Source organism: Ursus arctos, unplaced genomic scaffold (genome assembly GCF_023065955.2).
Source record: "Ursus arctos isolate Adak ecotype North America unplaced genomic scaffold, UrsArc2.0 scaffold_9, whole genome shotgun sequence".
Classification (NCBI taxonomy): Eukaryota; Metazoa; Chordata; class Mammalia; order Carnivora; family Ursidae; genus Ursus; species Ursus arctos.
Window position 1 is genome coordinate 3701131 of NW_026623111.1, and position 23257 is coordinate 3724387.

The following is a 23257-nucleotide window of genomic DNA, read 5'->3' on the forward strand; positions in this document are numbered from 1 at the left end:
CCTGGGAGGGTCTGCACTCGCTGCACCAGTGTCCCCGGGCACAGGGCAGTGCGATGTAAAGCACCACGAAGCCTGCTTCCCACCCCTCCCCACTGGCGCCCACTTTGGTGCGGGGCGGGGGGAGAAAGGCACAGCCTACGGAACACAGTCGGGGAACTGGGGTACTGTCGCATGGTGACAGGTGGGAGTACGCTCGCAGGGAGCACAGCGTAACGCAGACTTGTCCAATCACTATGCTGGACGCCGGAAAGTAACGCAGCGTTGTGTGTCACTCTGGCGAGAAAAGAAGCCCACCACGCCAGGGGGAGAGAGACTGCAGGAGGAAGGCTATCCTGACTTCAAACATGTCTCATGCACTGGACCCTGCAGGGCACACATCCGGCCCCGCGGAGCCCCCCAGGCTGTAGGCGTGCGGCTGGTAAGATGAGGCACTTGTGGGGGGGGGTCCTGGAACCCAGGAGCCCTGTCTGTCCCTTCCGCCGCTCCCACCGGCCCTGGGGGAAGCGAGTCAGCCTGGGGGAAGAACTCACGCCACCCCTAGCTGGGATGTGGGCTGGTCTACAATCGAGGTCCCGAGACATCTTTCATTTGTGATTTTGCCAAGTTTTCTTTACCAGCCTCCCCGGTCAGAGGGTGGGGTGTTTAGGAAACCCTGAAGCGTCCCCTCCCTTCCTGAGAGAGGCGTGGGCCGTGAGGGTGTTAAGGGATCTCTGGACCCGTGAAGCAGGACGCGCAACACAGAGACCCAAGCGTTCTGTTGCAAAGGCAGGGCTGGGCGGGGACACTCCGCGGCTACTCCCCAGCTGAGAGGCTGTGCTTGGGGGCAGAGGAGACCTGGTTCCTCTGAGCCCTGTCTCACGGTTGCAGTGTCTGCCTCGGTTTCCCCTTCTATAAGATGGTATGTTTTGCAGGGGTGAGTCTGTGACTTGAGAGATCGTGGGGTCCCGTAGCCCGGGCTCCCAACAGACTCCACAGTACACAGTTGTGTGCCCCCCAAAGCTCCCTAAACCTCAGCTGCCCACTTTCCTAAAACAGGGATCCAGATCCCGGCCTTCCGGGGACATGTGGGCTTATCCCAGAGACACTGCTGCAAAGCGGTTGCACTAATTATGTGACCCACGAATCGCATCGGCGTCACGTAGGGATAACATCAACCCCCCGCGGCTGCTGAGCGCCGACTGCATGAGCGCGAGCCGAGCACGCCCCTCTCGGACCGTCTCGCGGCATCTCTGTGACTACGATGCTTTTATCCACCTGTGTTGCAGATCGAGAATGGCAGCTAAGAGCAGTGGCGTGATCGCCCGGGGCTGTTCACTGGCAGAGGCTGGACCTGGATTCTCTGCGATGTGGATGCCCCTTCCTTACTCCTCTGCACTCAAGACATGTCTAGAATAAGTCCGTTGAGCAGAGCAATTTCACGGCCAGGCCTCAAAATGAAGGAAGGCTGAAGCCGGCCATTGGACCTCAGTGTTTCCATCTGTGAAATGGGTCTAATAACCATGACACAGACACTGGGATCAGAGCCCACATCTGCTGGCCTTCGGGGCTGGCACGACATGTGCTCCTCATCTGACCCAGCCTGTCCCCATCCGGGCCCCAAGTGATGACAAGCAAGTGAGGTCACAGTGTTGTTCCTGCTGTCGTTCACGAAGGAGGGGTTTGTGGCATCTCAGAGGGAAACTGGGGCTCCTCAAGCGTCAGCCCTGTGCCGTCCTGGCCTTCGCCGTGGGCAGATGTAACCCCATCCCAGAAGCCCGCCCCAGCCCTGCCTAGTGCCTATCACCCACCAGGAGCCCGGCCTGTCCTCACCACCCCATTGCCACACCCAGTAAGTCACCGGCTCCGAATGTGCTAACGTCCTTCACCTACACAGCTGCTGTACCCTGGCCTCCTCTCCACCCTGAGGCCCCATCGAGCCACCCGCGTCTCTCTGGCTTCCTGCACCCCTCCTCTGGGCCTCCTGCCTGCAGCCCTCAGCCCTCCCATCCAGCCCTTACTCCATGAGACAGCCACCAGGATCTTTCTAGAACACACACCTGACCACGTCACTCTCCCGTGTCAGACCTTCCAGGAGATGCCATAAGACCTTCCTTGGGATAAAGCCCACACTCCTTATATGGGCACTCAGGGCCCCTGGGCTGCCCGGCCCAAATATCCCCCATACCTCCCACACCCCGTCACACCCAGCTCTGGGCTCCTGTGTGACCGTGGTGCTAACGTGCCTCAGGGGGTCCTCTGGGCATCTGCACCTGCCGTTCAGTCTGGCTGGAATGCCCTTCCCTGTCTTCATTCAGTGTTCAAGACTCCATCTAAAGGCACCTCTCGGTCAGGATTTGGCCGAAGTCAATGCTCAGAGGCCCTGGTATTGCAGAGCCAGGCTCAGAACCCAGTCCACTGGGTTGAGAAGCCTCTGTCAGGGCTCAGGGCCCAGCACCCAGAGATAACTGGCCTGCAGCGCCTTCCCTTTATAGTACACCCCACTCTGGCCTGGAGGAGGGGTGCCCCAGGGCATGCCCCCTTGTGCTGTCACCCACCTGGCACCGAGGGCCCTGGCACTTCCGCTCCTCGTCACCAGGACCCTCCCGCGCCCCTGAGCCCCCTTCCACTTCCACGTGGGGCCTCCTCCTTGCCACCTGGCTTCTAGTGGACACACTACCTCTGAGGCGACAGTTTCAAGTCCCACATTCTGGATTCTTCCACCGCCCCTGACTGACACCCCTTCATGGCTCCTTCTTCTCTGCAGCTGCAGAAAGAAGACCTGGTGGATCCCACCTCAGTGAGGGCTCCTTGTCCTAACTGCAGCATCCTAACCACGGCATCCTAACCACGGCATCCTAAACATGGCGTCCTAACCATGGCGTGCTAACCACTGTGTCCCATGAGAAGACTCCCCATCTCAGGATAGGTGTCCCTGCCAGACACTCAACCACAGCCCCTGGAGAGAGTCGTATTGCATGGCTGTGACTCCGGAGTTCGTAAGCCCATGGTAACAGTGAGTGTTGTCCCTGTTCTTAACAAATGTGGGGGTTTCCTCTGTTAAGCACTATCATTTGCTCCACAAGGAGGCTGAGCAGCTATGAGCGTTGGGGATGCCGGGGCCACTAGAGCCAAGCACCATGGATGGGGCCTAAGCAGCAGAGCCTTATTCTCTCCCCATCCTGGCGCCTGAGGGTCTGAGACCAAGGTGTGGGCAGGCTTCGTTCCCTCTGACGCCTCCCTCTTTGGTATGTGGACGGCCATGCCCTCCCTGTGTCCTCATGTGGGCGACCCTCTGTACGTGTCTGTGTCCTGATCTCCTCCTCTTGTAAGGACACCTGTCATAGTGGATCAGGTCCCGCCCAGATGACCCATTTTAACTTAAATACCCCTTTCAGAGCCCCATCTCCAAATATGGTTACATCTGAGATGCTGGGGGATGGTAAGGACTTTCATATATAGATTTGGGGGACACAACACAGCCCATCCCAGAGGCCCCCCTCCTGCCCTGCCACAGGACCAGCTCTGCTGCGTGCGCCTCTGGGAGTGTCTCCTGACCCCCAGCCTCACGCTTGCTGAGAGAAACCCTGCCCCCCGAAACCCAGAACTGTTTGCTCAGTTTCTTCCCTATCTTGGCGGTTTTGTTTCCGGCTCCTCGGCCCAAGCTTAGGCGGCTCACCTCTCCCCAGGCTTAGCCCCAGACTGATCGCCGCTGGGTGTGCTGAACGAATGGACAAATTTGATTCTAGGGCAGGGGCCGGCAAGCTTTTCGGGAAAGGGCCAGACAGTGAATATCTTTGGCTTTCCAGGCTGTGTGGTCTCTGTTGTAACTCCTCATCTCTGCCCCTGGAACAGGCAAGCAGCCAGAGACAATATGGAAACGGATGGGCTTGCCCGTGTGCCGACGACACTTTATTTACGAAACGGGTGCCAGGCCATCGTGTGCTGACCCCTGCTCCAGGGCACACGGTATGAAATTATCACTTTAATGTTTAAAAAGGGCTTTTTGGAAAGCTTTCCTCCCCTGGGATGTAAGATTCAGAAGCACAAGGAACTCATCCGTCTTACTAAGCACGTGGACTCGTGCCTGGCACGTATGCAGTGGGTGCTCAATAAAGAGCCGTGGCCTGAGCGGCTGGCAGCACTGAATTTCTGGAAGGGCCTCAGCGGGAGAGCCTGGCAGCAGGTATGGCCTTCCATGGAGCCAGGTACCGAGCTAAGAGCTTGTCAAACGCCGCTCACTTCATCCATGCGCACCGTGAGATGAGCCATTGCCCCTTTACTGATGAGGGAATGGGAGCTCCGAGAGGTAAGCAAGCTGCCACACAGTGTTTGCCTGTGGACCTGAGTGTGACACCCCAGTGGCTGAGGGGTCCCCCGGGAAGGATGCCAGGTCACCTCTAGTCCTCTCTCTGGGCCATCTGAGTGACAGGCCAGGGCCCCTTCCACCTCATGTCTTAATCTACCCATCTACAGATCGGGGGAGAACCGCTCCTCTCCTCAAACAGTAAGCAGTAAAAAAGGGTGTGCAGCCATCAGCTTACGGGAGCCTCCGCGTTACCGCACCGCATTATGGCTGCCAGCCCCGCCGAAGCACTTGCGTTGAGGACGCCGGCCCCGGTTGTGATGGAGCCTTTCCAATTTGCTCTCGTGGGAGGTGGTTTTATTAATGCACCATCAACTGTTGCAGAAATAGAACATTTCCACTTAATGAAAGACAAACACCGGCAGACATGCAAGAATAAACATATAGGGCACATCCTAGCTGCTGCGAGGGCCCCGCACACTGGTGTCCTGTGCAAGGGCTGACTGACTCCAGGTCGCTTGTCCAGGAAAGGAGCGGAGGTGGCCCTACCAGAGCTACTCTGACACAGAGACGAAGTGCTCGAAAGTCAGAGCAAGGGAGAAATGAAGGTGAAGGAGCAGGATGAGGTCAGAGGAAGGTCATTCGCTGACATGCGTGCCGATAGGTCTTACACAATCATTAGAGGCGCCGTCCTCTTACAACGGCCCAGGCTCCCAGTGGTGTGCTGAGCCTGGCTGTCGGCTCCCAGCATCCTCCCCCCACCCCCCCAGGGCAGCTCGTTGAGCACAGGCTGGAAACTGGAAATCCAGTATCGCTCAGACTCCCTTGCAGCTAGCATTCTGGGTCAGAGGTGCACTCATGGGAGGTTTGGAAGGTGAAGGCGGCACGGAGGCATTTTCTTGCCAGCTGGGGCCGTGCCTGCCGGCCAGCAAGGTCATGGGGACTTGCCGTGGCGTCCATCCTCAGCTGTGGGGGCGGGGGGGCCGCTGTGGCGGAGACAGCAGCTGGACCCTGCATTCCTCTGCCCGGTCATTGGCTCCATGAACATTGCCAGGCAGATGCCTGGGTCTCAACATCGGCTCGTGTCCCTGACCTTGGCAAGTCCAGTGGGGCTCCCGGTCCCTCTCCTCCTGACATGGGAGGTAGAGGCTCCCGGGAGGGATCCTTGGGGCTCCAGCCTGAAGCCCCTCCCCTAGGCGCCCAACAAGAACACCCAATTCCCCAGGCTAATCCTCCTTCTGCTTCAGTTATCCAGCGTGGTGTCTCGTTCCTGCCCCGAGCTCCGTCAGACAAGGGATCGGAGCAAACAGGACACGCACTGAGGTGTCAGATTCTCCTGGCTCACGAGATTGTTCTGTTACTCAGAGAAGCCTGATTTCTGCCCAGTTCTGAAGTCTGAGGTCAGGGAGGAGACGGGGCACTGATGCCTGGAGCCCTGCAGGACCGCTCAGCTGCAGACTGACATTCACGGCAGCCACAGTGAACCCACACCTCTGCCCCTTCTTAGGGGACCCTTGCCCACCCCCCCGCCTTGACAGCCACTCTACTTTGCTTCACCGTGGATAAATGCAAACACAGTTTTACGTAGGCTGGAGGATTGCAGGTGTTCGGTTTTCCCTAAGCGCTTGTGCAATCAGCTCTGCTGTTCTGAAGCTGTATTAAGAAATAAACATACTTCCCGATCCATTCTCTACGCCTCCCTTCAAACCCCCTCCTCTAGGAAGGCTTCCCAGATTGGTCCTCCAAGGTGTCTTTTCTTCCCTACTAAGTTTCTGGTAGCCAGTCCCAGGCTCAGATTAATTTCTCACCGTGCTGGGAATAGGAGGTTGCAGAGCACCCCATGCTACAATGTCCCGGTGAAGGGGGGAAGTGAAAGCAGGGGGACAGGGTGGTCTGCAGGTGGGAGGACAGTGTGTTTGCTGGAGGAAGGGGCAGGCCCCTGGGAGGAAAGCAAAGGGAGCATCTGCCTTTGTACCAGCCTCTGAGTCCTGGACAACGGAATATTGGTGTCCATCCTGCTGGCTCGGACTTTGGCATGTGACTTGCTTTGGCCGACAGTGTGTGAGGGGATGTGATGTATTCCAGGTCAAAGCAGACATGCCAATGCTATCGGGACGGTTTTCCCTGCCCTCCCCCCTCCATCATGAGAACAGCCTGTCCCCAGGGGACCTCGGGTTCCCGAACAAGAGCGGTGTGGAGACCTGAACCCTACATTGGCCAGGAACCATGCATAGCCCGTCCCAGCAGCACCTGGCAGAACGCCAGCCAACTCATAGACCCGGGAACAAGCAATACCGTTTGCTGCCGGTGCCCCTGAGGCCTGGGGCTGTGTGCCACTCAGATTAGCAGATGGCTGTCTAATACACCAGGTCTGTCGGAACCGAGAGCCAGCGTGGTACCACCACGCCATCCCATGTCTTCGAAGTTAGAGAGCTTTGAAAACCGTAAAACCCTTAAAAAAAAAATACCCCAAGGCCCTATTGTCACTGTTACTAATTTCCTCAAATTCTTCATTCCTTTTATAACTACAACGAAGCCATTTTTTCTCCCTTTATTCCTTTCCGTAGAGTCACAGAAAAGAACCAAGGAAAATAACCAAGATTTCAGCTCCATTAATTTTTCAGGGCGCCATAAATTAAAGAGCAATTGCAACGCAGTCAATTTCTGCAGGAAAATAAGTCTCCGTGATTGTGCTTTAGTCTAATTACATGGAAGGCTAAGTAGTGCTATTAATACCCAGAAGCCCATGCTGTCCTAAGGGAAGGCACCGGGAGCAAAGAGGCGGCCCACGGGGCCGGGGGAACCCAGGGACGCCAGTCAGCGAGGACCAGACCTTGGCCAGGAGGCCAGGTCCTGCAGCGAGCCACGGCTCAGACCCACCGGAGGTCTGCATTTGCAGGCCCTTGACCTGGGTGATCCCTCGCGGGAGAAATCCACCACCCACTCCCCAACTGATCCAACTGACGGGCACGCATCCATCTATCCATCCACCTCCCCCATCCATCTATCCGTCCACCTCCCCCATCCATCTATCCATCCACCTCCCCCATCCATCTATCCGTCCACCTCCCCCATCCATCTATCCGTCCACCTCCCCCATCCATCCATCCACCTCCCCCATCCATCTATCCACCTCCCCCATCCATCCATCCACCTCCCTCATCCATCTATCCGTCCACCTCCCCCATCCATCTATCCGTCCACCTCCCCCATCCATCACCCCCCCACCCCCCCCCCATCCTCAATTCCACGTCCATCCATCCACAGATATTGCCAGACAGGAACTGGAGATGAAATGCTGTAGAAACCAGGAACAGTCCCTGCCCTCGTGGAGCTCACCCAGAGTGCGTGTGCGGGGAGCAGACATTAATGTCACAGATACATAAGCACACTGGGATCAGCTCTGGGAGAGAGAGGCACTGGGATGTGGAGGACTGTGGAACAGCGGGGCCCGAGCAGGGAGCGCAGAGGGAGATCCTGAAGCAGACAGCTTCCATTTGCCTCCAGACTGCACCCTGCCCTCCTCCGCCCTGGGAGGTGGCCCGTGAGGATGGCATCCGCTGCCCAACCCGGCTTTGGCTGGGTTCCCCATCACAGGCCAGGCCTCCTCCTGGGCCCTTCTGGAGACTCCAGGGGCCACACCTCCTCTCGGGCATGTCGGTAGGTGGAAACACGGCCCCCAAAAGGCAGCCATGCCCCAGGCCCACACCTGGGCAAATGATCGCATAGGGCAAAGGCAGGTGGGACTCACGAAGATCTTTAGATGGAAGATGACCCTGGGCTCCCCAGGGGAGCAGGTGAATTTTCCGATTTCACGCACACATACACACACACTGTGAGCACGGAGCAGAGACGCAGAGGAGGACACGGGCTTTGCCTACTGGGGTGGCTCTTTCACAAGTCGCCCAATGCCAGAAGCTGGAAAAGGTCATGCCCCCCCCCCCCGGAGCCTCCAGAGGGAGTGTGTCCTCTGCAGACACCTCAACTCTGAGCCAGCGAAACTGATTTTAGACTTCTTCTCTCGCAGACTGTGGAAGAACACGCTTCCGGAGCTGGCAGCCAGCGAGCGCGTGCTGACTGGCTAGACCGCTACAGGGAGCCGTCCCGGCCTCCGCGGCAGCTAGGGCGGCCCCTCGTCCTCCGGCGCTCTCCGTGCCCTGCAGCGCCCTCCTCCTCAGCCCTTAGCACCTGCCGGCGCCAGCCCCGGGCTCTCCTCCCTCCCGGGCCTAGAGAGAACCCTCCACCACGTTCTCTCCATCACTCCGTGGAGGGGCCCTTGGGCTCCTGTGGGGCCCTGGTGACATAGCCCCCAGAGGAGAGGACACGGATATGGGATCTGAAGGACAAGTCACTCCTAGTGAAGGTGGAAAAGCATCTCAGGCTGGCAGAAAGGCCTGGAAGGCCTGGCGTGGGAGGGTGTCTGGAATATTCTGGAAGTGGAAGAAGGCCTTATGGCTGGTGCAACCAGAGAGGGGCCAAGGGGAACAGCCCTAATAATCACCTCTGCTTTTCAATCCTGTCTCCTGTGCTTATTTGTGCCAAGTGCGCCTCTCGCCTCCACCCACTGGGTTCCCACAGCATGCGGCCAAGCGGGCCGCCCCTGATGGAAGCACCCAGACCCCCGAGCCTCGGGGAGAAGGGCTCCTGGGACCCCGCGATGAGCAGCCTGCAATTCCCCGTGACCCCACCCAAAGGAGCAGTGGCGGGCACCCTCGGCCCAGACACCAGCCCCGGGCCTGCTTACCTTGCTCTCCTTGGTGTAGGCCAGGACCTTGTCCTCCTCTTTGGGGTGGAAAATCAGCGTTTCCACCGAGAAGGGGATGAGCTGCTTCTGGAAAGTGGCCCCCTCGTCCGTGCTGAGGAACAGACTCTGGTCCCGGTCGCTGAGCGAGGAGCTCACCAGGACGATCTGAAACACAAAGGGTGGAGATGTGAGCCTCCGCTCTGCACAGGGCAGCAGAGGGGGCGGCAGGAACTGCGGGGCTGCCCCCTGCCCCCGCCCATTCGTGCGAATCAGTCACTCATTCCCTCGCTCCACAGCCATTTCCCCATGCTGGGCACCGCCCACAGGGCAGGGCCCGACCATGAGCCGGTTTCTCTGCTGTGAATGATGCTATCTGCGGGGGCAGCACGAGAAAAGTCAGCGCGTCCACCATCGTGTGGCTGACCGGCGGCCCATGGAGACAAAGCAGGGCAGGGGGAGGCCAGGGTGGGGGCTCAAGTCTAACATGAGTGCAGAAGCAGAGCACTGGACCAGGAGGGGGACGACCCAGGACAGCGGGCGCCGGACGGGAACTCAGGTGTGAGGTGGCCGAGGGGGGGCGGGACTGGAGAAGTAGCAGCATGTCCAGTTCTGTGAGGCCTTAGAGGCCACTGTGGGGGGTGGAATGGGATCCCGCGGAGACACACCATGTCCCCACGTCCTCACCCTGGTACCCGTGAAGGTGACCTCACTTAGAAATAGGGTCTTCACAGATGGGATCAAGTTAACCATCCCAGGATGAGGTCCTCCTGGAAACTGGCAGACAAGGCGCCCATGGAGAGGACGGGGGACAGCCCCGCCACCCACATCCCCCTCTGCAGAAGGCTCCCACAGGTAGGGGTCCCACAAGGCCTCTCTTGGCTCCACCTGGAGGGTCAAGGAAGCCCCAGCCCCCTGGGGTACATTCTGCTTGGGAAGCCGGCCTGTGGCCCTTTCTGGGTTTGTCCACTTTCCTGCTCAGGTAAGTGCATGGGTACAAGCCCTCCGGGGCTGCAGGGTGGCCCAGATCTTCCAAAAAGGTCAGGAAAGGCCAGCCACGGGTCAGAACAGGTTGGCCCTGCTAGCTACACACAGGGGACGAAAGGGACCCTTGGCGGCAGAGAAAAGGGGCAGAGGGAGAGGCTTCCCTCCTTCCCCCAAGGCCAGAGAGGGTCGGGCAGCCTGGAGGGCTGGGAAGTGATGTGGGCGCCTGGCACTGGGAGCGATACGCCCACCCCCAGGCCATGTGGCCAGCCCCCTGCAGCATGGGTGGGCCCAGTCTCTACCTCCACCCTCTTCTGGGAGATCCAGTCCCCACAAAGAAACTGGGGGTGTTCTTCCTACCCACAGACCTCACAGAAACTTCTGGGCTCCTCACAGCCCCAAGGAGACATTGACCTCTGTGGCAGGGTCTGCAGTCTCCTCCTGGACTGGCCTCCCTCCCTGCCTCCTGCTTGTGCACTGGCCATGGCCAGGGTGCTCTACGCACATGTAGCCCCCTCCCCCAACACCTGTCCCCTCTGTTTCCCCCTCACCCCGGGCCTGGTGGAGCCCCCTGCTTCAGGGCCACAGGGGACCTGGTATTTGCCCATCAAAAGCTCACCACCTTTTATGGAGGTAGCCTCTTCCCCCAGGACTGTGGCCCCCCTGGGGCCAGGGCCAGGTCTGTGGAGTTCCCAGCTGTCCCCCTCCCCATCCCCACCCCTGCAGAGCCTGGGGACTCCACACACTTGTTGAATGAATGAATGAATGAAAGACACCATGTGCCGATAGAGTAGGGGGCCAGGGCACACTCAATCTCACATAGCCCAGTTCAAATTCCATGTCTGTGTGACCTCAGGCAAGCTGGCTGACCATTCTCTGCCTCAGTTTCTTTGTCTGTAAAATGGGGGAAATAATATGGCGCCTGGCATCAGGCGAGCCGCAATGAGTCTAACATGAGTGTTAGAGATCAGATCCTCATTGGAGCTCTATGGGGCAATAATGACCTCTGGTTGGCTGATGAGGAAACTGAGGCAAGGGAAGCAAATTGCCTGAGGTCACACACCAGGCAGGACAGAGCCGGGGTCAGGCTCTGAGGGGGAGTCTATGCAGGGTGGGGTGCTGGCAGGGGTGGGGGTGGGACCAGCCTGGCCTGAGATGAGCCCGGCTTTCCCGGGGAGAGGCTGTGGGGCACTGAGCCCCCTTCGTGTGGACGCCCCAATGCGTCCTCTAGAAGACGATAAAGCACACGGGACCTAAATCTGTGAGCTTCACAAGCTCCTGTCTTCACAAGGGAGAGTCCGATGCGCTCTTTCCAGGGAAGCCTAGGAGCTCTGCAAGCAGGTGAACTGTCTCCCGCACAGATCCCGCCCGCGCCAGCCGGCCACGGGTCTGAAGGAGAAGGGCAGGGCACTCCCGGAGCCCGACCCTCGGGGGCCGTGCTCCCCGGAGGAGGCTGTGCGAGAGGCGTCCGTCGGGTGCGGTTTCCACGCGGGGGCAGTGGAGGGGCCAAGAACGGCCAGGGAGCCCGCTTCGTGGGAACATCCCCCCGCAATGTTTAATGACAAGGGAGCCGACGCACTCACGAAGCGAAGCCAGTGGAGACTTTGAGCAACTATGTATCCCCGTGGGCAAAATGTAAGACAGCACAGGATAAGTTTGTCTATGGTTACTGTATAAAGTGTGATCGTGTCACAGAAATGACAGTGGAGGGGTGACTATTCAGCTGTAAGATAAAAGGAAACCCGCCACTTGCAACACCAGGGACGGACCTTGAGGGCGTCACGCCCAGTGAGAGAAGACAGAGAAAGACAAATACCTGCGATCACACTTGCAATCTTCAAAACAGAAGCGAAGCCCGAAGCCGAGCTCACAGATACAGGGAACAGATGGGCGGTGCCGGTGGCGGGTGGGCGAGAGGTGAAGGCGGTCAGAAGGCACAAACTGCCCGTTACCAAGTGAGCGAGTCACGGGCTGCGGTGTGCCCGGCGTGGAGACGCAGCAACACCGGACTGCATGGCCGAACGTTGCTGAGAGAGGCGATCCTGAGTGGTCTCATCACGAGAAAGCATCGTCCTACCGGCGTGTGGTGGCAGATGGTAACCAGACGTACGGCAGCGACCATTTCACCGTAACTACCGAATCATGATATTGTACACCCTCTAAGGCTTATATATTTACATTTGTATATTAACTATGGTAATATGTCAATTACACCTCAATTTTGAAAAAACGAACGGAAGGAGACACGGAGGATGTTAATAGTGATTGGTTTAAAGTGGTGGAGTTAGAAGGAATTTATTTTTTTATTTTAAATAAATGTAGTTTAGAACAGTTTTTAATTTACAGAAAAGTTGCAAAGATAGTACAGAGAGTTCCACAAGCCCCGGCGTGGTTTCCTCTGCGAGGACAGCTCACGCCAGTGTCGGACATTTGTACAGCCAAGGAGCCAGCACCCGCACGTGCGTATGGTCTGAACCATGCACTACGTTCCACGAGTGGCTTTTCCTGGTCTGGGACCCCATCCAGGACCCCACGTGACATTCAGGTGTCACGTCTCCTGAGGCTCCTCGGGGTTGTGACTTTCTCAGACGAGCCTTGTTTTCCTTTACCTTGACCGCGTTGAGGAGTTCTGGTTGCATATTGTGTAGACTGCCTCTGGATTTCGGCTTATCTACACTTTCCTTATGGTGACACTGGGGTCACGGGTTCGGGGGAGGAAGGGCATGGAGGTGAGGACCCTCCTCACTGCAGTGGGCCCAGAGCGCACGCCATCGAGGGGAGCCCACAGCCACGGCGCTGGCCTCGCCGGCCGCGTGGTGCCGCTCAGGGCTCCCCACTGGAATGGCACTCCTTTCCTTCCCGCGTCCACACTGTCCGCACGGAGGACGGCCCCATGCACAGCCCACACCTGCGGTGGGGAGGGCAGCTCCCCTCCTTGAGGGCAGAGCAGCTACGAGCATTCTTGTGAATTCTGCGTGGGAGACGGTCTCTTCTCCCGCACTTACTGACTCAATCATTTATTTACGTCACTGTGAACTCATGAATATTTATGTTAGACTTTGAGTTGTAATTCAAGGCAGTTCTGTTATTTCCTTGTGCAAATGCTCCAGCTCTGGCTACTGGGGGCTCTTTTTGGCTCCTGCGTTCTCCTTCCCATAACACCCTGCTTCTACTTCTCAGCGTTGTTCTGCGCTGCACCTGGCCTCCCCGGATAATCAGGAGGCACGAAACAAACCACCCAGATTTCTCACACACCGTACTGGAGCCAGCCCGGTTCACTCAACATCCGCCCAATACGCGGGCCAGACTCTGTGCCCCACCCCGGGGCAGCGGCCCCCGCGCCTGGCTCCTCAGGGCTATCCGGCCAGGGAAGCCCAAAAGTCACTTATTGAAACGCTTTCTCACGATGATGATTTCTGAATGTTCTTACGATGCAACTATTGACTCACCCACGTCCCCCCGCAGATGTGCCCCTTGAGCGCAGGGATAGCGACTTCACTCCTGTTTTGTTCCGCCAGTACACAGCTCAGGCTCGCCGTGGCGCTGTCGGCTAACCCCTGCCTGACGGACACCGACTGAATGCACGCCGCATGGATGAGTAAGTCCGTCTCGATATGTGAGTCTGAAAGGAATTGTTTGTTCGCTCCTTCTCCTTGGGGAGGAGAACATTCGTGGGGATATTTAAGAAGCCTGGAGTCTGGACAGCCTAACAAATCTCATCCACTTCTCTGCATTACTCAGAGCTTTACACAGCAATGAAGACTCATTCATTCATTCATTCATTCTTCCGTAGGTGCTAAAACCAGAGTCAAGCAAAGATTTAGGTGTGCACAGGGCTTTGTGGCAGCAGAGCAGGGGGAAAAGGAGAATCCAGATATAGGGCCAAAAGGAGGGCTTCCTAGAGGAGGTGACCCCCAGATGAGCCTTGAAAAATGGATGGAAATTCGATTGGCAGACCCAGGGGAGGATGTTTGGGTCAGAGAGGACAGCAGGAGGGTGGGGGTCCCTGCCCTGCCTCTCGCCCCCGCCTCAGGCTCCAGGAGTCAGCCACATAGAGCCCTGGCCTGTTTCTCCAGTTCGCCAAGACTGTTCGTATTTTGACCACATTTTCGTGCACTGTTCCCTCTGGCTAGAACGCGCAGTGGGACCAAGACAGCCCCAACCTCACCGCAGATAATTCGGAATCAGATTTTATGATTTCAAACTGAATTCGAATACAATTTCAAATTTCAAATCAGAGCCCCCAATTCTGGGCTGCTTCCACAACGCTGAATATTTCTCATTTAATTTTGCAGGTGCCTCCAGCGTGAGTTTAGCTGTTTTTAGGATGGGATGCCCTTCTCCTTTTTACCTGTTTGTCAAATACTTCCTCATCCATGGAGGCTCATGTCAAATGTCACCTCCTCCAGGAAGCCCTCCGTGATACATGCCTTTCCCACAGAGTTATTCTAATCCCTCCTCTGCCCCTTCCTCCAGCATCTTGTGCATTCATCTGCTCCTGCCCAACATCCTTAGAGTTCTCTTTGGGAGTCGGCCTCCCCATCTACGCAAGATCTGTGTCTTTGTCACAGCCATGCCTCCAGCCCACAGCAAGGGCCTGGCACCGACCGGCACCACATCCCAATAAACTGGTGTTGGTGCTAGTCCCACACAGAATTAGGGCTCCGGGTACGGGGTCGCCTCTCCATCACAGCCCTCTGTGGCAGCCAAGGCCCCGCCCGCGGTGGCACCACGGTGGAGAAACAGGAACCCGAGGAAGTCGTTCCGGCTGGATTGGGGGCTATTTTGGGCCTCAGAGTGGGACAAGTAAGCCAGGAAAGACGGGGGAAGAGAAAGTGCTGACAAGGAAAGGATTACTGGAGCAAAGAAAACAAATCAATTAGCATGGAGCAGAGGGGAGGCTGGCAGATTGTTCCTCCAAATTGGGAACCAGACTACTTCCAACGGAGTATTTTTACTGCCTGCTATTCCGGGCCAGCATATGGTACCTGCACTCGGTTCCGGGGGCCCACGAGGCTGGAGGTTTTGAAATCAGAGGCCACATGTTGGAGAGAAATATGGGACAGGTCCAGGGGACTAGTGGCCAGCCCATTTGAGCATGAGTCCCAGGACTGGCTCTGTAATCTGCGGGGCCCCAAAAGCGGGCTCCTTGCTCAAAAAGAATTAAGAACTTCAAGATGCGGCAGGCAACCATCAGAGCAACCGCTAGGTCCAGGTCACACCGCCCTGAAGCCCGCCCCCACCGCCCCAAAGCGATTTAGCTAATAAACTCTGGGACCCGCAGCCCCAGCATCACGGAGGCCGCTAGAAGCGTGGTGTCTCCTCCCCACCCGGATCGAAATCTGCACTCTCTCAAAGTCCCTGGTGAGCCCTGAGCACCCTGCCGCCGGATGCCTGCTTTCACCGTAGCTCCTGCTGGTTCTCAGCTCTGAGCCCACTAGCTGTCTGCTTCTGAGCACGCTGGCTGACCCTGCTCTGCTCCCGACCGAGTGACCACGACATAAGCCACGCACATCCCATGCCACGACCTTCCCTGGGATTCTGTGGCTCGCGGCCCCACTCGCAGCCACTCTGACAATGCTCCGCAGGGTGGGTAGAATACTGAAGACAGCATCAGGAGTCCGGCGAGGCCACAACACAAGCACAGGGGGGCAGGGGACAGCGTCTGCTCTGGAGGCACGCGGAGCTGGGCCTCAGGCCTCAGTTGCGCCACTGAGCTGTGAGCTGTGCAGCCTTGGGAAAGTTACTTCACCTCTCTGGGCTGCTGTTTCCTCCTCTATAAATCAAGAGGGGAATCCCCACTGCAGAGGCAACCAGAAGAGTCAATGCACAGTGTGTAGCAGACTTAGCCCAGTACCTGGGACACAGCAAGCTTCCCGAACACGTGGGAGCATGCCATACAGGACAACTCGGTTGATTGTCCAGCAGTTCATCAAGCACTCCTGTGAGTCAGGGTCACGTTGTTGACGCCGGTCACAGGTGGTGGTGAGAGGGACGGGAAGCGTATGGCTCCCTGCACTGTGAGATCCCGAGACAGACGGGGCAGGGAGCAGAGAAGCTGTCCCCGGGGGAATGACCCTTCTCTCTCTGGGGCATGGGCTGGGGCCACGGTCAGAGAGGCCATGTGCCTTGTGGAAGGTCACACTGCCAGCCAGGGTCCACGGCCTCTTCCCTCCCGACATCACCCACCCGCACCGCTAGCATGCATCATGGCCCGTGACCTGACGGCCTCTGCCCAGGGAGTAGCGGCAAACACTGGGTTCCTGCGGAATGCACTTGGGAGGTCTAGACGCTAGGGTTCCTGCGGAATGCACTTGGGAGGTCTAGATGCTAGGGTTCCTGCGGAATGCACTTGGGAGGTCTAGACGCTAGGGTTCCTGCGGAATGCACTTGGGAGGTCTAGACGCTAGGGTTCCTGCGGAATGCACTTGGGAGGTCTAGACGCTAGGGTCCCTATGGAATGCACTTGGAAGGTCTAGACGCTAGGGTCCTGCGGGAATGCACTTGGGAGGTCTAGACACTAGGGTTCCTGTGGAATGCACTTGGGAGGTCTAGACGCTAGGGTTCCTGCGGAATGCACTTGGGAGGTCTAGACGATAGGGTCCCTGCAGAATGCACTTGGGATGTCTAGACACTAGGGTCCCTGCGGGAATGCACTTGGGAGGTCTAGACGCTAGGGTCCCTGCGGGAATGCACTTGGGAGGTCTAGAGAGGCCTCCCACCTTCAAGGGCTACCAGGAACGGCTTCCAGAGGCCTGCAGGTCCGTCCAGACCTTGGGGACGGACTTCTGGCCACATGAAGGGAGGCGCAGGGCGGCTTTCTGTTCCTCCTCATCCATTCCTTCTTCCCTTTGGCCCATGGTCTTGGTCTTATACTTACAAAACATTAACTGACTCACTGAGCTGCACATCAGACCCCAGCAGGGAAATAAGTCCCCCAGGACCCGTGCCACGGGGGAGCTCACAGAAGACAGCGGGAGGTGTTTAATGGTGTGAGCAGTCCACCGAAGCAGGTGACCCCGGAGGCAGGGAGCCAGGCTGGAGTAGATAAAAGGCCTTCTGGAAGTTTCTACAGGAGATGCACAGCAGGCTCTTGCTGGGGATGGGTCGGAATTGGTCACGTGCAGAAAGACGCTCCAAGGAGACAGGGCAGACTGTGCGCCATCCTGACACGGGGCTCCCGTCTCCCTCTCCACCGGGTTGGGAGAGCTGCCTGGACCCGGGGCCCAGACGCCCTTCTCTGACCCTCCCACGGGAGCCTATGCCTCCAGGCCGGCTCACGTCCCCACTGGCTCGGACTGGACTCCGGCTTGGGCCTGCCTGCTTGATCGCCCCCGCCCGTGGGAACCCGTGTGGCCCTGCCCCGCACAGGCCGCCAGGTCGCCCTCCCTGGGCCAAGACTCCCCGCCCGCAGGGCTGCCGGCCCCTCTCCTCCAGGTGGTGCCAACCGCCCTGCCTGCCTCACAGCGAACATCACAGCTCTCAAAGCTCCGCGTTTAAAAAGGGAAACAAACCGCATCTAGAAAGTATTTCTCACCCCTGCCAGAGCTCCTTTTGAATGTGCAACAGATCTCTGGTTTCCATTCAGAAAGCCAACAAGGAGAGGATCTTTTATTTTAGTCCGCCCTTCACCAAGTTTATCCCTCAAAGGGTCCCCACCCGGCCCCCGGGATCCGTGTCATCTGCAGTTACCTATTTAAAACCCGGTCACCCGGTCTATTCCTGGCCAGACAGATGCGCCCAGCTAGGGACACGGAAAACTTGGCTTTGACACCAGGAGAGGCAGACAGCAGAGACAAACAAACACGGCGGCATCCACGCTCGGGTCTGAAATTAGAAGCGGTGCAGAGCCTCTCATACACGCCTGTGTGAGTCATGATGAGCAAAAATAGCTCTCCCCCCCAGAGCCTCCCTCTCATGGCTGGATGCGTCCTGCTGGGATATGCAGCACACTCGGTCAGCTACCCGGAGTCGCGGAGCTCATCACGGCATACGATGGTTTCGGTGTGGGTAACCAGGGCCACAGGACAGGCCACGGGACACACAGTCTGACCGCGCAGTGGCTCTGCCATCTCTGCACTCCGTGACCTTGGGCGAGTCACTCTCCTCCACCTTAAATTGGAGACGGTAATCTCTTCTCTGCAGAGATCCCAAATTAAGTACAATATTTGAAAGTGTTGGAGAAATACCCAAGGCCTCATCATTATTTTTGTGCTTTCTTAAACCAGAAAGATCTATTATTGGAAAAGTCAAGGATAATCTGAATTTATACAAACGCAAGCCCACAGTATCATGCCCCTGCTGGAAACCCTTCAGGGTCGCTCCTGGGGGTGGCATTCACAACCCTGTCCCACGACCTCACCGTGCTGACCTCACCATCACATGGCCTGAGGTCCTGCCGTCCTGGACGGCCTCCAGCACGCTCACGCTCAGCTTTACAATGCTTCACACTTTGCCAGATGCCCTTGGCCATCTTCCCTCCCACTGCAGTGAAGGCTGAGGCCTGGGGCTGACCAGAGGCTGACGTGGAGGCCATGGAGGTCATCCGGGTGAGGCAGCCCCGGGATGCTGCAGAGGAGAGGGCAGGTCCAGCACACTGCAGAGTTTAGCGGGTTCGGAATGGAATGAACAGAATGGGGAAATGTGGGAACTCGCCCAAGCTTCTGGCCCAGCTGACGGAGAGGAGGGCACGGGAGAAGAGCTGGCTTAGGGCAAACAGAGGTGTGGCCCGTGGAAGCCTCACGCTGGGGCGGCCGTTCCGAGGGCACCGGGCGGAGGAAGGGGCTCCGGGGCTGGACATCCGGGGTGAGCTCGGCTCCCTGGAAATCTGCACTGGGGGGCAGGAATTTGTAAGTCACATGGGCTGGGGGTCCTGGGAGTGGAGGAGCCCACCTGTGGATTGTAAGAGTGACACAAGTGCTGAGCTGGGGTGGGGACAGAGAGCCCCGCCAAGAGGAGCCCACGGCGGGGGGGGGGGCAGCGGGAGAGAAACACGCCTGCAGGCCGACAGGGGTCCCCTCCCAACCCTCCCCAGCACCTCTCTCTGCCCACCTCCCGTGGGTGTGCAGCCCAGACCCAGGCCCCCCGCCCTCCCTCACTCGGCCCTGCTGGCCCCAGGCCCTTCCTTCTGGGACTGCCACTCTGGGGGACACTTTCCTGACCGCAGGGCGGCCCCTCAGCTCAGAGACCACCTTCTGGAGGGGTCCTTCCTGAGCACACACCGAAACAGGCCCTGACGCCGATGTTCTCTATGGTCTTAAAAACAATCACTAACACTCTCTGAAAACATCCATTTACATTATTATTTTTTAAATTGTGGCAAAGATACGTCACATAAAACTTACCATTTTAACCATTTTGAGCATAGAGTTTTGTGGCATTAGACACAGTCAGGTGTCGTCCGCCATGGGTCCCAGAGCTTTTCCATGCTCCCCAACCAGCTCCGCATGCCCTCCTTTCCATTCTGTGTCCCCCCCGCAACCGCCGTTACTGTCCACCCCCCTCCCCCCTGCAAGACCATGCTGTCAGGACCACATCCCTCTTGCTCACTGCGGAATCCCGAGCCCCCACCCGGCACCTGGCAGGTCCTCAGCCAACTAAATATACTGAAGTCTCATTTCTGGAAAATGTTTAACAAGTGAGGGAGGGAGGTGTGGTGTGTGTGCTGATAGCAGCCCTTCTGACCCCCCCGCCCACCCCGCCTCCTGGGAGTGAGCCTTCTTTTTTTTTTTTTTTTTTTTTTAAGATTTTATTTATTTATTCGACAGAGATAGAGACAGCCAGCGAGAGAGGGAACACAAGCAGGGGGAGTGGGAGAGGAAGAAGCAGGCTCATAGCGGAAGAGCCCGATGCGGGGCTCGATCCAATAACGCTGGGATCATGCCCTGAGCCGAAGGCAGACGCTTAACCACTGTGCCACCCAGGCGCCCCGGGAGTGAGCCTTCTGACCCCACCCGCAGCCCCCAACAGCCGTCAGCCTCCAGGTCCCTGTTCAGCCTTCCGGACCAGCTCTGACCCGCGGAAGTATCTGAACTATTCTACCCGAAACAAGGAGCTGACCTCGGTTCCTTCTTCTCAGACCAGCCCACGGCAGGCCTCCAGCCACTGTCTCATCAGAAAGTTCGTTCAGCTAGCTCCAGCCCACGTCTTGGGATTTCCCAGCCCTCACCTATCAGCATCCAGGGGTTTTGCTAAGACCCCAAAGCGGCTCTGAACTTGGACCCGGCACATGGGTTCTCGTTTTGTCACAACAGCGACGAGGTGAGGGATGTTTTTGTCTCTATTTTACAGACAACACCTAGAAGCAAAGGGGGAAAGGACCTGCTCTGGCCCACACAGTCCGGGAGCCGTGACACTGGCCCGAGACCCCACTCTGGCTGGTGCTAACCGCCTCCCCCTGCCTCTGTGTCAACACTCGAGCCGACGAGCACCCAGCACAATCTAGGAAGACGTCCACGCAAACACAATTATGGCATGGATTGTCAGGAAAGGGCTGGCTCGGGCTTAATGACTGGCCTGACAATCACTCACATGTCTGCAAACATCCCCGAGAACGTCTGTAGACTTAACAGAGAGGCCAACCTTTCCCTTTGGCCAGAGGCTGACTTGGAATAGTTTGTGCCTGATCGATAGTAACTAGATAAGGCAAACATATTTCAGGCCATAAAAAATAGCTCATCGCCACTATTTTATAGCCTTGATTTATTAATACTCTCGTCTGCCGCATTTGTGAAACGAGAAGCCCCCGCAGCCCCTCCCCCCTAATTATTGATGCTCTCTGTTCTCTACAGGGGCTTACACCGCACCTTTGGAGTGAACACGGTTTAACTGTGTTTTGTTTGGCTGTCTGAAGGTATTTTGCAGACAAAGCTAAAAGCCTGCTTGCTGGGGCGGAGTGTGGCGGACGGCTAATTCTCCGGAGTGACTGGTTCTGGAAGATTATCTTTTATCAGGACAGCTGTATTAACTACGTATGATTAGATCTGTGAACAATTTGTTCACGCCTCTGCCCCTAACTGAACAGCAGCAAGCCAGAGGACGTAGGTCAGTACCTGCCACGCCCCTTCAGCGGCCACCCGGCAGCGTCCCGGGGAAAGACGGCAGCTTTCGGAAGGAACTGTGGGATGTGAAGGCTTCCTCTTGGAGCATTTTGAGAACAGAGACCAAGAGGGTATTTCCAGCGCCAGTCAGGTGGGTGAAAACCTCACATTAGAGTCAACTAGCCGCCACTCTCATCACCTTCCCTGGAGGTGAGGGTCTGACAGGAACCCACGTCTACACCCGGTGGTCAAGGCCACAGTCATCAGTGTGAGGACTGTTGACATTCCGTGGTCACAGAATCAAGTAAGGACAGAGTGGAAAGGCCTCACTGGGGTGAGGAACCCAAACCCTCACCTGGGCAAGCCCCAGCAAGGTCTCGTAGCTGACATCACCTTGAACCACAGCTCACCTGATTGAAACGCTTCTGCGTTACATAGAGTAGATAACAGCACGGGTCATAACATGCTTGTACATGCAGGTAGTGAGCACTTACTGTATACCAGGCACTACAGTGAATGCTCTCTCAATAGTTGGACGGCCCTCCAATGAGGTAGTTAGTATCATTACCCCTTTTGATGGATGAAGCAAGAGTGCCCAGGGAGGGCAGTAACACACACGGGTGGCGAGCTGGAGACAGGCTCCACACTCTTCCTTGCTCCTGCAGAGATGGGCAAGGAATGCAGAGAGGTCTTCCCATCACTGTTTACTCAGGTGTCCACAGAACCGACATCAGCTCATGATGGGGACAGAGTGGGGGCAGCCTCGTTGTCCGCGGCTTCATGGATCCCACAGTCTCGTGGTGAGACAATGACCAAAGATGCACATAAATGGACGATTATGGACTCTAACGAGGGCCGAACCACTTAACAACAGGGGCACTGTCTAGGAGGGCACCGGTAAGACCAAAGAGAGAGTGAGACGGGCCAGGTCCAGCAGGAGCATGAGGACGTCATGGGGGGTGGTGGGAGGGTTGCAGCTGAAAAGAGGGTGGAGGTAGCAGGACTGGATGAGGCAGCTGGGAGTCTGGAAGAGTCTCTGTTTCTTGCCTGCAGCACTGGGAGGAAAGCAGTGAACTGGTGGGCTCAGTGCCTCCTGGTGCTGGAGAAGAGCCTGAGGAGACTGAGGAGTGAGCAGGAAGGTGAGGTGAGGACCAGAGAGAACATTGCCAGGGAAGCCGCAGGCCAGTGTCTGTGCTACTAATTGTCAAAGGTGGGGGACCAGTGTCCCCCAGCATCACTGATCATCAAAGGTGGGGGACTGGTGTCCCCGGGCATCACCAATCGTCAAAGGTGGGCTCTGGTGTCCCCGGACATCACCGATCGTCAAAGGTGGGGGACTGGTGTCCCCGGGCATCACCGATCGTCAAAGGTGGGCTCTGGTGTCCCAGGACATCACCGATCGTCAAAGGTGGGGGACTGGTGTCCCCGGGCATCACCGATCATCAAAGGTGAGCAGTGGTGTCCTGGGGAAGGATGGCGTGAGGGATGGTGCCATCTTCCATCCCTTCTTTCCGTCTTAGCCATGTGCCATCAGTCACCAGTGAGTCCTGTGGCTTCCACTCCTTAGGGTCAGGGAGTGGCCCAGGGGCCAGCACGGATGCCTCCTAAGCGGTGGGGAACTGAACACACACAGCGATAACTGGAGAAATGAGTGGTCTCCTCTGTCAATTCCTTCTCATCCTTCTCTGGAGTAGATTTCCCGTGGGCTCTCTGCGGTCACATGGAGACCGATGTGAACCAAGGCTCTGGTTTCTGGTGAGGACCATCAGCCAGCGTGGATGTTTCCAGATAGAGAAGTATGGACAAGCGCCCGGCATGCAGGCTCCCTGGACCCGACCCCACAGCACTCAGAGTGGAGGCCTGGCCGTTCCCCCCACCCACAGGCACAGACCAAGGAGAAGGTGGGGTGGGGAGGTGGAGCGGGGCAGGTCCAGCCACCTCCTGTCACTCAAGACAGTGACACCCAGAAATAGGCGGCAGGCCAAGTTGCAGAGCCTCAGTGGGGCTGTGGTGCCAGCCAGACCAGCACACTTCTGATGCTGGCATTGCTACAACAGTGTCCCTGCCCCCTCCCTTGCATACCTCCTGTGATGAGCGGCTCCCTACCTCATGGACGGCATCAGTGTTTTTCTTTATAACAAGCTCAACTCTGCAATGCACAGAAAAAAGGGCTTTGGAATCCAGCAGACCTCCGCGGACTTCTGGCCATGC

At 57.5% G+C, this 23257-nt stretch overlaps 1 protein-coding gene across 1 annotated transcript in view; it reads right to left on the reverse strand.

Moving 5' to 3' along the window:
• SORCS2 (sortilin related VPS10 domain containing receptor 2) overlaps positions 1-23257 on the reverse strand; it is a 449678-nt gene that overhangs the window by 64955 nt on the left and 361466 nt on the right. The window contains exon 4 of the mRNA XM_048212026.2: positions 9027-9191. Within this exon, the coding sequence (XP_048067983.1) occupies positions 9027-9191 (165 nt within the window). The remainder of the gene's footprint in view (positions 1-9026; positions 9192-23257) is intronic.